This window comes from Micromonas pusilla (genome assembly GCF_000151265.4).
Source record: "Micromonas pusilla CCMP1545 genomic scaffold MICPUCscaffold_6, whole genome shotgun sequence".
NCBI classification, from domain to species: Eukaryota; Viridiplantae; Chlorophyta; class Mamiellophyceae; order Mamiellales; family Mamiellaceae; genus Micromonas; species Micromonas pusilla.
In genome coordinates, this window is record NW_003315887.1 from 734884 (window position 1) to 748850 (window position 13967).

General features: G+C 67.3%; 7 protein-coding genes across 7 annotated transcripts; 2 read left to right on the forward strand and 5 right to left on the reverse strand.

The window, feature by feature from the left end:
* Window positions 1-9: 9 nt before the first annotated feature.
* On the reverse strand, window positions 10-941 carry MICPUCDRAFT_69621 (uncharacterized protein). The gene has a single exon (XM_003059479.1). It carries the CDS (start codon window positions 933-935, stop codon window positions 39-41), a length of 897 nt encoding a protein of 298 aa, XP_003059525.1. The 5' UTR covers window positions 936-941; the 3' UTR covers window positions 10-38.
* Window positions 942-1208: 267 nt separating this feature from the next.
* MICPUCDRAFT_58872 (uncharacterized protein) lies at window positions 1209-3138 on the forward strand (the record flags this gene model as incomplete). The annotated part of the gene is made up of 2 exons (XM_003059180.1): window positions 1209-2370; window positions 2543-3138. 2 exons carry the CDS (start codon window positions 1209-1211, stop codon window positions 3136-3138), a joined length of 1758 nt encoding a protein of 585 aa, XP_003059226.1.
* A 16-nt stretch (window positions 3139-3154) lies between these two features.
* Window positions 3155-5871, reverse strand: MICPUCDRAFT_33947 (uncharacterized protein). The gene is made up of 2 exons (XM_003059480.1): window positions 5767-5871; window positions 3155-5603 (listed from the first exon to the last, which is right to left on the reverse strand). Exons 1-2 carry the CDS (start codon window positions 5838-5840, stop codon window positions 3200-3202), a joined length of 2478 nt encoding a protein of 825 aa, XP_003059526.1. The 5' UTR covers window positions 5841-5871; the 3' UTR covers window positions 3155-3199.
* A 1580-nt stretch (window positions 5872-7451) lies between these two features.
* MICPUCDRAFT_47545 (uncharacterized protein) lies at window positions 7452-9379 on the reverse strand (the record flags this gene model as incomplete). The annotated part of the gene is made up of 2 exons (XM_003059481.1): window positions 7452-8683; window positions 8921-9379. The coding sequence occupies 2 exons, from the start codon at window positions 9377-9379 to the stop codon at window positions 8255-8257; spliced, it is 888 nt and encodes a 295-aa protein (XP_003059527.1). The 3' UTR covers window positions 7452-8254.
* A 418-nt stretch (window positions 9380-9797) lies between these two features.
* On the reverse strand, window positions 9798-10907 carry MICPUCDRAFT_58876 (uncharacterized protein; the record flags this gene model as incomplete). The annotated part of the gene is made up of 2 exons (XM_003059482.1): window positions 9798-10103; window positions 10311-10907. The coding sequence occupies 2 exons, from the start codon at window positions 10905-10907 to the stop codon at window positions 9798-9800; spliced, it is 903 nt and encodes a 300-aa protein (XP_003059528.1).
* Window positions 10908-11385: 478 nt separating this feature from the next.
* MICPUCDRAFT_40250 (uncharacterized protein) lies at window positions 11386-12354 on the reverse strand (the record flags this gene model as incomplete). The annotated part of the gene is made up of 2 exons (XM_003059483.1): window positions 11386-11960; window positions 12048-12354. The coding sequence occupies 2 exons, from the start codon at window positions 12352-12354 to the stop codon at window positions 11386-11388; spliced, it is 882 nt and encodes a 293-aa protein (XP_003059529.1).
* MICPUCDRAFT_69628 (uncharacterized protein) lies at window positions 12353-13953 on the forward strand (the record flags this gene model as incomplete). Its single annotated transcript, XM_003059181.1, has 1 exon — window positions 12353-13953. The coding sequence occupies one exon, from the start codon at window positions 12353-12355 to the stop codon at window positions 13886-13888; it is 1536 nt and encodes a 511-aa protein (XP_003059227.1). The 3' UTR covers window positions 13889-13953.
* Between the last annotated feature and the right edge of the window lie 14 nt (window positions 13954-13967).

Sequence of the window (13967 nt, forward strand, 5' to 3'; positions counted from 1 at the left end):
CAACATGTCAACGCACGACGGATTGTCGTCTCTCATTCCTATTCCTTCTTCACGCTCACCGCGACCCCTACACCCGTATCCTCGTCGTACTCCACCTGAAGCTCGTTGCCCTCCCCCGCGCTCACGTGCACTTCCTCGCCGTCCTCCGTGACGAAGGTGAGTCCGTCCTTTGGCGCCGTCCCCGCGAGTTGCCGCCGCGCCCCGTCCAGCCACCTCTCCACGTTGGCCCTCAGATTGACGTACGGGCCGAACTCCATCGTCAGCGACTTTTCGTACTGCGCGATCCCTTCCTCGAACTTCCCCGCGCGACACAGCGCCGCGCCGTAGTTCGACACGTGCTGCGCTGTGGGCTCGAACGCGATCGCGGCTTTGACGGCGGTTTCGTACAGCTCGAATATCGCCGGCGTGTGTCGTCGTCCGTGCGCCTTCATCAGGGGAATGCACAAGTTGTTGAAGCACGCGTCCTTGAGCTCGCGCGCGTCGATGCGCTCGTTCGCGATCACGTCCGTCGGGTCCATCGCCTCCGCGAGCGCGATCGCCTCCGGCGCGTGCTTCACGAGCGCCGCCTCGACGTCCGCGGTGGAGTCGCAATCTTCGGAGATCCCGAGGAGCGCGCTCGCGAGATCGTATCGCAACCTCTGCGTGTGCGGCTTCATCTTCTCCGGGAGGTTCGCGAGCGCGGTGCGGATCATCCCCGCCGCGCGCTCGCAGTCCCCGGGTTTCCTTCGGTTGATCAGCAAGTTCGCGAGCTGGCACAGCAGCGGCGGCTTCTCCGGATCGTCGTCCTCGAGCGCGTTCGCGAGGGATCGCCCGCACGCGAGGCAAATCTCGATCTCGTTCGCGGTGACGCGTCCTTCCATCATCGGCCGCATCGACTCCACGAACTGGTCGTGGAGCGCGACTTTGTCGTGCATGTCTTTCGCGGGTCGCACCATCGCGCGTTGGGGGAGAGGGAGGGACGCGCGGCGAACGTGTGGCAGGCGCTTCCAGGGGTTTAGGGTGGCTCGGGGGCGGCCATCGCGATGGACGCGCGCGGAGGCGCGCGCGCGATCGGATCTGTTACGATCTGTTTCAATCAAACTGTTGTTCTGTCGTTGTTGTAGACGGTCCCGTCAGCAACATCAGTTCTCCTCGACCTCCTCCGAACGCGCGCAGAGCGACCCGCGCGGCGCACGACCCCGCGCGCGCGCGGAGAGAGCTCGCGCGCGATGGGAAAGGCCGCGCACGCGAAGGGGAAGGCGAAGCTCGAGGCGTTCAAGCGCGCGAAGGAGGACAAGGCGAGAAGGGCGGTCGAATCGTCGCCGTCGGCACCCGACGACGAGTGCGCGAAGGAGGAGGAGACGGCGCCGCCTCTTCCTCCTCCTCCGCCGCCGCCGCCGCCGCGCGCGCGCGCGCCGACGCTTCCGGACCCGCCGGCGGCACCGCCTCCACCATCGACGGAGCCGCCGTGGCCGCCGCCTCCCGCGCCCCTCGCCCCGCGCGCCCCTCCGATTCCCGAGCCCGCATCGTTCGACGTCTCCGCCTTCGCGACGACGGCGTCGACGTCGAGGTTCGATCGAGCCGCCGCGCTCGACGCGGAGGCGCCGCCGTTCAGGGCCGCGGATCGATTCTCCGCGACGCTCGCGGACGCGACGCGTCGACCGAGCGGGAGCGGGACGGCGAGCGGGACGGGAATCGGAATGGGAATGGGAATGGGAATGGAAATGGGAACGACGAGCGACGCGCCCGCCGTCCCGCCGCCGCCGCGCGTCGTGGACGAGCTCCCGACGTTTCGATCGCCGTTCGAGCGCCCCTCCGCGCCGCCGAGCTTCGCGTCGAGGCCGCCGCCGCAGCCGCCGGCGACGTCGGCGGCGCACCCGGCGGAGAAGTGGCTCGCGCGGCCGCGGCGCGTCTCGGACGCCGACGGAGGGGAGACCTCGACCTCGGCCTCGGCCTCGGCCTCGGCGTCGGCGTCGACGCGGCGGCGACCGTCCGCGACGCGCGACGCCGTCGACGACTTGGACGACGACGCGCGGATGGAGCTCGTCGCGGCTCGGCTCGCGCTGAAGGACGCGGCGCGCGAGAGAGACGCGTACGAGAGGGCGCTGAGCCGCGCGCAAGACAACGTGGAGACGCTCGCGCGAGAGAACGACGCGCTGTCTCGGCGGGTCAACGAACAGACCGACCGAGCCGCGGAGGAGAAGGAGGAGCTGGAGCGGCTGCGGCGCGATCGCGCGGTGTACCGGTCGAAGAACGCGACGCTCACGGAGGAGAGAGACGCCGCGCGCCAGGCGGCGACGGACGCGACGGAGCGGACGCGGCGTCTGTCGATCGAGGTGTTTCAGCTCGAGGAGAGATGCCGGGAGTTGAGAAGCGAGTGCTTGCGGTTAGGTACGTTCTATACACTAGTCCCCATACGACCCCGTTCGCGAGGTGGACGCCGATCCTTAAGGACTTTGCCCGGCGCTTCTCTCCGCCCACCCCTCGCTTTCAATACCCGCCCTCGGCGCCTTTCAACTTCAACTGACGCCTTTCAACTCCACCCCGACTTTCGCTCGTATAGAACGGCCCTTAGAGCGCGAGCTGGACGAGCGCGGGGGGTCGACGACGACGAGGCGTCGGAACGGGAACGGGAACGTGGACGCGAGCGCGAACGTCGTCGGTGAGAGCGAGAGCGAGAGCGCGAGCGCGCGCGACGACGACGCGGTGAGGTCGACGAACGGCGCGCCCGGCGTCTCCGTCGTCGGCGCGTCGACGTGGAAGTCCGCCTCCGCCTCCGCCTCCGCGGTGGGCGAGGACCAGCTCCGGCTGATCGACAGCATCCACGATCTGTTGTCCGAGGTGGAGACCGAGCGCGCGCGCGCGAGGGATGTGCTGAGCGACGCGAAACGGCGCGTGAAGGACGCCCTCGACGCGAAAGCGGAGACGGATCGGCGGCTCGAGGCGACGACGCGGCGGCTGGAGCTCGCGACGACGCGGGCGGAGAGCGAGGCGTTCCGCGCGTCGATGGACGCCGCGGAGGCGGCGCGCGCGGCCGCGGCGAGGGCGTCGGACGACGAGGGGGAGGAGGAGGAGGACGATCGCGGGGTTGTCGACGAGAGGAGGCGCGGGCTGTTGTCGTACGTCAATCCGTTCGGTCGGCGACGCGCGAAGAGGTAGCCTTATTACGTACGGTACGTGTGTATTCTTTCTCCTCGGTCAAAAGAAATCGCTCGTTGCGTCACAGCCAGCACGGGGACCCGACGTTCTCGAAGATGCGAATCTCCCCCGAGTACCCCGACGTGGCGATGACCTTCCCGATCGCGGTCCCCGACGCGAACGCGCGCTCCCCCTCCGCGCGCGCCTCCGCTCGAGCGTCGAGCTGTTTGCTCTTCTTCCCTTCCCCGCCCTCGCCGTCGTCCTCGCTCGCGCCGTCTCCGCCGCCGCCGCTCCCCCCGCTCCCTGTCGTCGCGCTCGCGAGGTCGTCTAACTCGTCCCGCATCGACGGCGACTGGATGCTCCCTTTCCGACCCTTGAACAGCGCCGCCGCGGCTCTCGTGGGCTTGCCCGTGATCTTCGCCCTGGCCGCGTCGCACGCGGCGGCGGCGGCGCCCCCGCGCGCGGCGCTCACCTCGGGAGGCGCGAACAGAGCCACCGTGCTTATGTCCGCCTGCGCGGCGAACTGCTCGTAGGAGCTGTGCTTATCTCTCCGGTACCCGGTGTACATCGGATTGATCGACGGCACGAACGAGTTCACCGTGGACCACACGTACACGTTCTCGTCCTCGCTGCCGCAAACGATGAAATCCGCGGCGTTGGAAAACGACGCGCGAATCTGCGAGTTGTTGTTCCGATGGCCTTTGTACTTGCACGCGAGCGAGTACCCGTTCGCGCCGTCGTACACGCGTATCCGCGAGTCGTTCGACGTCACGAGGAGCTTCGTGTCGTCCCCGGGCATGAACTGCAGGCCGGTGACTTTCTTCCCCCCGGGTTTCGTGCTGCTCCTGTTCCGGACGTCCAGCTGGGTGAGGTAATCGAAGCGGACGCCGTCCATCGAGTAAAAGTGGCACTTCCCTTTGTACGACCCGGCCACCGCGCAAGAGCCGTCGGAGGTGAACGTCGCCGCGGTGACCATCTCGCCGATGTCGACCCAGTCCGCGACGCGATGATCCGGGATGTTCCAAAACCGCAACTTACCGTCCAGCGAGCCGGAGAGGAAGTACTTGTCGTTGATCGGGTGAAAGTCGATCGCGGTGACGAAGTCTTGATGCGAGAATATCCGCAGACACTCATCCATCGTCATGTACCACAGCCTCACGGTCTTGTCCATGGACGACGACAACAACCAGTTCGTGTGCGACCAGCACAGGTCCAGGACGTCGCCCGTGTGCCCGGTGTACTCGCGCAGCGGCTTCGACTTGAAGATCCCCTCGCCGGAGATCTTCCCCTTCTCTCTCTCGCCGAGGCCCAGCCCCGCGCCGTCGCCGGCGCCGGCGCCGGCGGACGCGCCCTCCGCGACGTCGTCGCGGTCGAGCTCCCAGACCCTGACCACCTTGTCCTGCCCCGCGGTCGCGAGATACTCGCCGTCGTGCGAGAATCGCATCGTCCATATCGCGTCCTGATGCGCCTCGATCCTCTGCACGAGCCGGAGCTCCGTGTACTCCTTGTATATCTTACGGTTCACGTTCACCTTGATGGCGCTCCCGGGGGGCTCGCGTCCGAAACCCGGGTGCGGGGCGGTGGAGTCCGCGGGCGCGGGCTGACCGCTCGCCGCCGCCGCGGCTCGTATCGCCGCCATCGCCGGGTCATCCGCGTTCTCGACGTACCCGGGCCCGCCTTTCTGCTTCGACGGGCTCGCCGGGTCGTCGCCGTGGCCGTGGACGAGGCCCATGCGTTTCTTGAGCCAACGCTTCGGGTTTCTGCCAAACTTTTTCTTCTTCTTCGTCTTCTCCGCGCCGTCCACCGCCGTCTTCGGGGGCTTGGGCTTCCCCCCCGCGCCGCCACCGTCGCCCTGTGACGTCTCCTGCATCCCCTCCCTGAGGTGCATCTCGCGCATCAGCGGCGACAACCCCATGGACGCCTCGAACTCCGCGATCGTCAGCGACCGTCCCGTCTGGAGATCCCGCACGACGGCGGCGGACGCGTCGCCGCCGCCGCGCCCGTCGCCGCGGTCGCTCAGCGTTTTCCCGCCCATCATGCTGTCCGCGGCGGCCTCGTCGACTAAGAACTCGTTCCCTGTGTCCAGGTCTTTGATCCTGAACACCTTTTCCATCTCGAACTCCTTCACCGCGGAGGACGTCGAGCTCTTCGGCGTGCCGTCCCGAGATCCTCCTACGGATCCTCCTCTGGATCCTCCTCCTCCTCCTCCTCCTCCTCCTTCCACCGGCGCGTCGCCGTTCGAGCGTCCCCAGCCCTCGCCGCTCACGCGAACCGCCGCGATCGCGCCCGTCGGCGAGCTCGGGACGGAGTCCGCGGCCTCGCCCGCGGGGTCCGCGCCCGGCGGCGGCGACGCCTGCCCGGTCACGCTCGGCATCGTCGCGGCGACCTCGCTGAGGACCATCGTCCCGCCGTCCAACCCCGCGGGCGCGGCGGACGCGCCGCCGCCGCTCGCGCGCGTCAGCCACGACGGGCTCGGGGGTTCGGACCTGTGATCGGGAGGAGGGCGCGGTGAGTGGTGGGGAGCGGGAAGGGACGCGATCGCGATCGCGGGAGGCGCGCGAGCGAGGGCCGCGGGGACGTTCATTTTATTGGAGCGCGGGAATGTCGAGATCTCGCGCGGATTACGACGGGCGGCGCGTGGGCGCGCACCTGAACGACTCGTTGTCCGCGTCGAAGAACTCGTCCTCGGAGGACATGTCCGACTCGGAATCACCCGCGGTCATCGCGCCGTCGTGCGATCGATCCGCGCGCGTCCACGCTCGCCGCGCGATTTCTGCGCGCGTCCTTTCTGTGACAGACATTCAGAAGAAGTGCAAGTGACCGAAGCGTGCGTCATGCTTTTTTGGCGACTAATTGCCCACTGCCGTTTGTGGGTACTGTACACGTACACGTACTGTACTTTAGAGCTCAGTCTTTTTGTAATCATCAGATCCACACACTGTACGTGTACTTTAGGTCAGTTGATGCTGATGACTCGGCTCGTTTCGATCGGTGCCAACAACGCAACTAGCAACGATGCAGCGCAGCGCACGTCCGCGATTTTGCCCGTTGAAAACCAAAATCTCGCGCGCACTCCCCTCGCGCGCGACGCACTCCCCGCGTCGACCCGCGGCGGCGAGACCACGCGCGCGCGCCCGCGCTCGCGACGGACCTCGCTCGCACCGCGCGCGCGGACGCGCGCGACGCGGCGACGGCGGCGAGACCGCGGGAGGGAAGAAGAGGGAACGTCGTGAAGCGCATTGTCGTCGAAATAAGGGCACCCCCCGAAGAAAGAGAGAAGGACGAAGACCCCGCGCGTCGTCATGCCGCCGACGTACGAGTACCTGTCCTTGAAGGACGCGTACGACGCGAGAAGGAACGAGGTGAACGTGTACGCGGTCGTCACGGAGTGGACCGTCCCGCGCGCGACGAAAGGGACGGACTACCACGTCGTCGTGAAGCTGTGCGACGACACGGTGGGGGACATCTTAGGACCGGACAACAACGGGTTCACGGACATCAGCGTGAACTTCTTCGCGGCGAAGGACCTCCTCCCGCGCCCGAAGAAAGTCGGCGACGTCATCCGCTTACACCGCCTGAAGGTGAGTCAGTGGGAAGGAAGGACGCAGTTCGTCGCCAAGTGCGGCGCGATGACCGGCGGCGCCGCCGCGGGGGGCGTCGCGAGGTGCCAGTACCTCCTCTTCGACGGCGCCGGGCACGAGCACCCGTCGGACGAGCCGTACACGCGCAGCAGCAATAATTACACGATGGAGGAGGGTAAAGACGCCGGGTTCCTGACGCGGTGCCGCGAGTTCTGGAGAGATAACGCGTCGGTGATGGCGATGAACGACAGCGGGTTCACGCGTCCCATCGTGCGATTCGGCAAGGAGGGCGAGCTCACAGATCTGCACTGCAAGGTTCTGGACGTCGTGAAGAACAGAGGGAAGGTCACGCTCGTGGTGTGGGACGGGAGCGACGCGCGCCCCTTCCCGCCGAGCGTGAACAGCGGCCGTCTGGGCGACTCCCAGGAGCAGAGCCAAGAGGGCGTTAACGGCGGCGACGACGAAGTCGACGCGTACGACGCGCATTACTGGATGCCCGCGGATCCGTACGCGCCGCTCACGGAGAAGGACGCGAGGGAGGACGAGATGATCAGAGACACGCCCGGGATCGGGACCGCGCTGCCGGTCGTGATGCGGCAGTTTGACATCGCGGCGGAGGACCTGCCGATGCCCGGCGCGTGGATCAAACTTCGGCAGCTCGCTTCGTGGGTGCGGGGCGGGCAGATGCAGGCGACGTACGTGCACCAGAGCAAGTGGGCGCCCGCGGAGCCGAACCAGGTGTGGCTGGAGGAGAGCGCGAAGCGCATAGAGCAGCGACGCGTCTCGCAGTGGGCGCCGGAGAACCAGATCGGGTTGGGGATGAGCCAAGGCGAGAGTCAAGGCGGCGGCGGCGGCGGCGGCGGCGGGGTGTTCGGGATGACGCGCACGGAGTTTGAGAACCAGCCGTTGCACACGCTGCGGGAGATCGTGTGCACGCCGCCGCCGTCGCGGCATCGTTGCGTCGTGCGCGTCGTGCAGCACTACCCGAAGGATGTCCACGACTTTTGCAGGGACGGGACGGAGGACGCGCCCGCGGAGAAGGGCGCCGCCGCGAATAAGCGGAAGCGAGGGCTGGGGAAAAAAGACAAAGAACCGAAATTCGAGTTCAACGTCAGCTTAGTCCTCGAGGACGCGACCGGGAAGATCAAAGCCCACCTCGCGCCGCCGGACAGCGACGCGTTCTTCCACGGGATCCAGCCGTGTAACTTGTGGGAGTCCGAGGTGACGTACGCGCGAGTGAAGGACAAGATGACGAAGCTCACCGACCACAAGCTCGGCGCGGAGAGAGCGGGGTGGGTGCAGTGCTGCGTGATGTCGTACGTCGTCCCGGGTCAGAAGCGCGGGGACCCGCCGAAGCGGTGTTACCGCATCTTCGGCACGAGCTGCGTCGCGTGAGCGAAGAGAGAGACGCGGTCGGTCGGCGCTCGGTGAAACGAAACGAACGAACGTCTCGGCAAGAAGGGAGGAGGACGTCTTCTGTGATGGCATAAAAACCGCATCCATCCTCTTCCGCTTTACCCCGCGCGCGCCTACCGAACGCGTCGCCGCGCCGCGCGTTACTTCTTCCCTTTGGAGACGAAGTTCGACACGTTCTCGAGCCACCGGGTGTATTCCCTCTGCTCCTTGTCGATGTGCGTCTCCATGATGAACCGCGCGAGCGTGGAGTCGATCCCTCTCGCTTCCAAGTACTTGTGGAACTCCTCCTGAACGCTCTCGTCCAGCTCCTCGTATTTCGGCCCCTGGTACCTGTTGCCCGCCATAGAAAACCCGTCGAGCTCGTCGAGCTCCATGCTCTCGGCGTCGGTGTACCGAACCTTCCTCACCTCCACGGTCTCGCCGTCGGTCGCGCACTCGAACAAGAGGGCTTCCTCCTCGTCGCCGCGCGTGACTTGCACGTCGAAACTGATCGTCACGTCCTCGTCCTCCTCGTCCTCGACGTCGTCGCCGTCGGGGGCGAAGAAGTCTTCCTCGTCGTAGTCCGAATCCTGGGCGGAGAGGCATTGGGCGTCGGCGCGAGCGGCGCGGGGTGGGGACGGGCGGGCGTCAGAGAGAGCGACGGACCGGACGCGGGAGATGGAGGACGGAGCCCGCCCGAGAGCGAAAATGATGACAAAAAAAAGAACGCAACGCGTCGATTCGAGGAGGAGGTTTTAGGGTTGACGCGCGGGCGCGATCGACGCGATCGCGCCGCGATCGCGCCGCCGGGCGACGCGTGGACGCACATCCGTCGCGCTGAAGATCACCGAGATGACCTCGTCGTCGCCGTACTCCCGCGTGAGCGTGATCTCGCAGTCCCCGTCCGTCTCCGCGAGCTCGAACGGCTCCGGCGGGCCCCTGCCGACCACCTCCGACGGCGCGTACGTCTTCCGCTCGTGCTCGAGCTCCTCGTTCAGGACCTGGGAGAGGCCCTTCGCGGCCGCGGGGGTCTCCGGGGGGGCGTCCTCCGCGCGCGCGCGCGCGGACGCGTGGAACGCGTTCGCGGCGACGCCCTGGGACGCGCGCGCGGACGCGGACGCGGACGCGGAGCGATCGGCGGCGATCTGGTAGTAGTTCCGCGGGGACGATCGCGCGACGCGCGCGACGACCGCGCGCTCGAACGACGCGACGGACGCGCTCGTCGAGGACGAGATCGCGGCCGTGGACGCGCGGCGGAGCGCGGAGCGAACGCTGTTCGTGAACATGGTGTCTCGACCGCGGGTGCGCGCGTCGATCTGCGCGCCCGCGCGGTGACGACGCGAAAGGGAACAAATGCTCAACCGACAGCGACACGCAGGCTCTGCTGCTGTGTGAGGTGGCGAACGCCACGCAAGACATCCAAGATGTCAAATCGCGACCGTCGTCGCTCGCGCGCCGCGAACGAAACGTCTTCATCACTTCTCTTATAAAAGAAAGGTACTAAATGATAACGATACAACATGCGACGACCTCCCCGCTCGTACCCCTCCACCGCGGCGCGCGCGCGAGCGAACGCGCGAGCGATTCGATTTGATTCGATGCGGCGTTTTCGACGACGCGTCGTCGGCGCGCCGCCTTCATTCGCGCCGCGACCAACCAGACCGGCGGCCGTGTCGTTCCCCCGTCCATCCCCCGTCCGTCGCATCACCCCATCCCGCCCTTCGGCCGCGCGCCGCTCGAGATGGCCCGCGCGAGCCTGCACTCGATCTCCCCCTCCGCCTCGGGCGCGACGCTGAGGTCGCACGCGTCGTACCGCGCCCTCCCCGCCGCCACCGCCTCCTCCGGGCACTCCCTCAGCAGCGCCTCGATGGAGTCGTCGACGAGGTTGAAAAAAGTCGTCGGCCCTTTGAAATCCACCTTCACTCGCGCGTTGTTCGCGTACAGCATCGCCTCGCAGGTGGAGACGCTCTGGATGATATCCTGCACCGCGTAGGGGTCGGCGCCGTACGCCTTGGTGGGGTCGAGGGTCCACGCGAGGCGACGACGTCGGGGCGGAGTCGAAAGGCGTCAGACTTGGGAGTCGTGAGGCGTCGAGGTGTGTCGGGATCGAAAGCGAGGGGTGGTGGGCGGAGAGATGCGCCGGGAGAGAAAGTCCTTAAGGAATGAAGTTCACAACGCGAACGCGGTCGTGTGGGAACCAGTGTAACCAGAACGCACCTCGGAGAGCGTCGGGAGCGCGCGCTTCAGCGGGCCGCTCACGCGCGTGGACGCCTTCACGGACAGCTGCGAGAGGTCGCACGGGAACACGGGCGCGGGGCACGTCTCCTCGAAGTCTGCGATCTGCGCGAGGACGTCCTGGACCGCCGCGCGCGCGGCGAAGACCGTCGCCATCGCCTGCGTCGGGTCGGTGATGGGGATGTCGAGATCTTTGTTGTAGATGGCCGCCGCGGGCTGCGTCGGGAAGGACATCATCGACGAGACCGCTCCGAGGGAGCACGCGGCCGCGGCGCGGCTCAGCGCCTCGCGTCGGGACGTCGGCTCCGGGGACGGGCGACACGCCATCTCGAGGTACTCCACGAGGAACGCGGGGTACGAGTCCTCGTCCGTGATGGCGTGCGCCATGTCGGCCGCCGCGCGCTCCGGCGCGTCTCGTTTCGGGGTTCGTTTCGAAGATTCGACGATCTTTTTCTTCGGCTTGGACGGCGCCGCGGTCCCGCGCGCGGCGACGCGGCGGGATCCGCGGTTGCGTTTGCCCGCTTTCGAAGGCCCCGCTCTCGCGGCGGAAGACGCGACGAGCGCGAGTGGGGACGTCATCTCGCTCGTGCTAGCGCGTGTGTCGTCGCCGTGTCGCGTTGTTAGGTTTATCCACTTCGACGCCGCCGCGAGGAAAAGTGCAATTTCAGGTGAAAGGGTGTCCACGGTCAGGTTGAAAGGCGTCGCGATCAAACTTTGAAACCGAGGGATGGGTGACGTAAGGTCTGCAAAAAGCAGCAAAAAGTGCAGTGTCACGCAAGCGCAAGAAAGGACGAGGGCAAATTCCAGAACGTCGCTCGCGCGCTCGAGGACAGCACGCACGGGCCATCATGCGCGCCGCGATCGCGTCGCCCGCCGTGCCGCGCGCACTGTGGCGATCGACGCCGAAGCGCGTCTCGCATCGCGTCAAGAACGCCGCGCCCTCGCGCCGCGGGCGCGCGGGTCGGTTCCACCGCGCCGCCGATTCCTCCAGCAAAGACGGCGGCACGACCGCGCGACTCAGGGCGGTCGCTTCCTTCTCCCCCGAAGGAGACACCGACTACGTCGATCTCCCGGTCGCGAACCGCCGCGCGGAGCTGATGAAGATGACGATGGCGCAGATCAAGCCGATGCTGCGCGGTGCCGGGTTGAAACTCGGCGGGAAGAAGCCCGAGTGCGTCGACCGCCTCCTCGAGCACGAGTTCGGAACCTCGGACGACGAGGCGGACGTGGATCCCGCGGAAGACGTCGTCGGCCTCGCGAAGGAGTGGCGCCGCGGACGCGTCGTCTCCGGCGGCGTCACCCTGGGCGACATCGACGCCGTGGACTCCGCGCTGAGAAGCGCCGGGTTCGATACCATCGCCCCGAGCGGCGGCGGGGGGAAGGGATGGATCGACGAAGCCGCCGCGGACGCCGCGTTCGGCGGCGGCGCGTCCTTCACCGACACGAGCACCAAGTTCGAAGCGTACGAGTCGCACGAGGGCGGCGCGGCGCAGAGCGCGGCGGCGCGGCTCATGGGGAAATCCGACGGCGCGTTCGACGACGGCGGCGGGAGCGGATGGGACGACGGACGATCCGCGGGCGCGGACGAATGGGAGTATTCGGACGCGTACGCCGCCGCGCCGAGAGCGCCTTCTGAGGGGACGACGCCTCAAACGCCTCAAACGCCGCCAAAGGTGGACGTCAAAGCGGAGAAGCTCGCGAAGCAGCGCGCGGAGCGACGGCGGCTCGCGAAGCGGAGCGCGATCGTCACCGCGCTCAGGCAGCTCGCGACAGAGAGAGACGGCTTCGAGGCGGATCCCAGGGTGCACCTCGAGGCGGTGTCTCGCGCCATCGACGTCTCGTATCGAAAGTTGAAGCACTCCAAGTTTGCGAGGATGAACGCGAACGGACGCGACGTGTGCGTGGACATCAACGTGAGCGAGGGCACGTTGCTCGTCCTCGCGCAGAGGATCGGGCGAAGCGGCGCGGTGGAGTACGAAGAGGACGACACCGAGGCCTTTCTCGAGGCGTACGGAAAGCGGCACATGATGCGGAAGCTCGCGTACGCGTTCACGGACGAGCTCAGCGAGTGCGTCGCGGCGACCGCGGCGAACAGCTATCGCGTCAGAACCGGGGAGATGGTCGAGGCCACGGTCGTGAGCGAGGGGCGCCGAGGCGAGTATCTCTTAAAGCTCGACGACGGCGCGTTCGCGTGCCTTCCCGCGGAGGAGGGCATCCCGGAGAAGCGTTACGGCCAGGGCGACCGCGTCTCCGCGCTCGTGTTGGGCGTTGAGGACCAGACTTGGGCGGCGGACAGACGCGCGCCCGTGGTCGTCTCCACCGCCATCGCGGGGCTCCTCGCGGAGGTGTTAAAGAAGGAAGTCCCGGAGGTGGCGACGGGTGACGTGGTCATTCGATCCGTCGCGCGCGTGAGCGGGAAGATGTCCAAAGTCGCGGTGTCGCGCAGAGACGGCGCGGTGGGAACATGGGACCCCGTGCTCGCGTGCGTCGGCGAGAACAACTCGCGCATGCTCGCCATCCGCGAGCGGCTCGGCGGCGAGACGTGCCAGATTCTGACGTGGAGCGACGTGCAGGAGGAGATGGTCGCCGAGGCGCTCTTCCCCGCGCAAGTCGTCAGGGTCGACAAGGCGTTGGAGGAGGCGGACGAACACGGGGGGAAGGAGTTTGCGATGGATAAGTACGTCGCGTACGTGAACCAGTTCGACGAGGCGAAAGCGATCGGCGCGGGCGGGATCAACGTCAAGCTCGCCGCCGCGCTGTGCGGGTGTTTCATCCTGATCGAGAGGTACGAGCCGGGGAACGCTCACGAGCGACGCGGCGGCGGCGAGTTTCGAGGCGACGGCGGACGCGGCGGCGGCGGGTGGGACGACGCGGAGGAGGACGTCGACGCGTTCAAGATGCCGTACCCGGACGACGACGACGACGACGACGACGACTATCTGAGCGATCTGAGCAACTTGAACCGCAGGACGCGATCGATCAACCTCGAGAGCGACGGCCTGGACGAGCTCGGGTGGCCGACGGATCGAGCCGACCCGAAGACGCCGCCGCCGCGGGAGGAGACGGCGTTTTCGCGCTACCGCACCGGCGGCGACGTCGAGCTCGACGACCTCGGCTGGCCCGACCTCGACCCGCCGTCCGCGGCCCCGAGGGTGGATCCCGATCGCGGTCGCTTCGACGATCTGATCGCGGACGAGTTGATCGCGGACGACGACGAGTTCGGGTTCGATTTCTTGAGAGACGCGGAGGGCGCGCTCGATCGAGACGCGGAGGAACGCGGCGTCTTCGACGACGACGTCGCCGTCCCGAGGGACGCCGCGGACGACCCCGCGAACTGGGAGGAAGTCGGCCCGGGGAAGGTGGGCGCGGTGATGTTCGGGAGCAACCTACGCGCCGGGATCACGGGCGCGTGCACGTTCATGGGCGACCCGGAGCCGACCGAGGGCGCGGGCGCGGCGGACTTTTTGGACGACGAGTTCATCCCGAACGAGACTCGAACGTTCGGCGACGACGCGGACGAGGACGGCGAGTTGGGGTACGACGACGAAGACCTCTGGTAGCGTACAGTAGTTTTTACCACCGAATTACCGTTCTTTAATTAACTAATAACGTGCTGTTCACGCCTACGTATCGACTCGC

Bases quoted from the DNA above. Each gene is read 5' to 3' on its own strand.
- MICPUCDRAFT_69621 (XM_003059479.1), bottom strand. From the start codon at position 935: ATGGTGCGACCCGCGAAAGACATGCACGACAAAGTCGCGCTCCACGAC.
- MICPUCDRAFT_33947 (XM_003059480.1), bottom strand. From the start codon at position 5,840: ATGACCGCGGGTGATTCCGAGTCGGACATGTCCTCCGAGGACGAGTTC. The intron at 5,604-5,766 runs GTGCGCGCCCAC...TCCCGATCACAG, and splicing joins GCGGACAACGAGTCGTTCAG to GTCCGAACCCCCGAGCCCGT.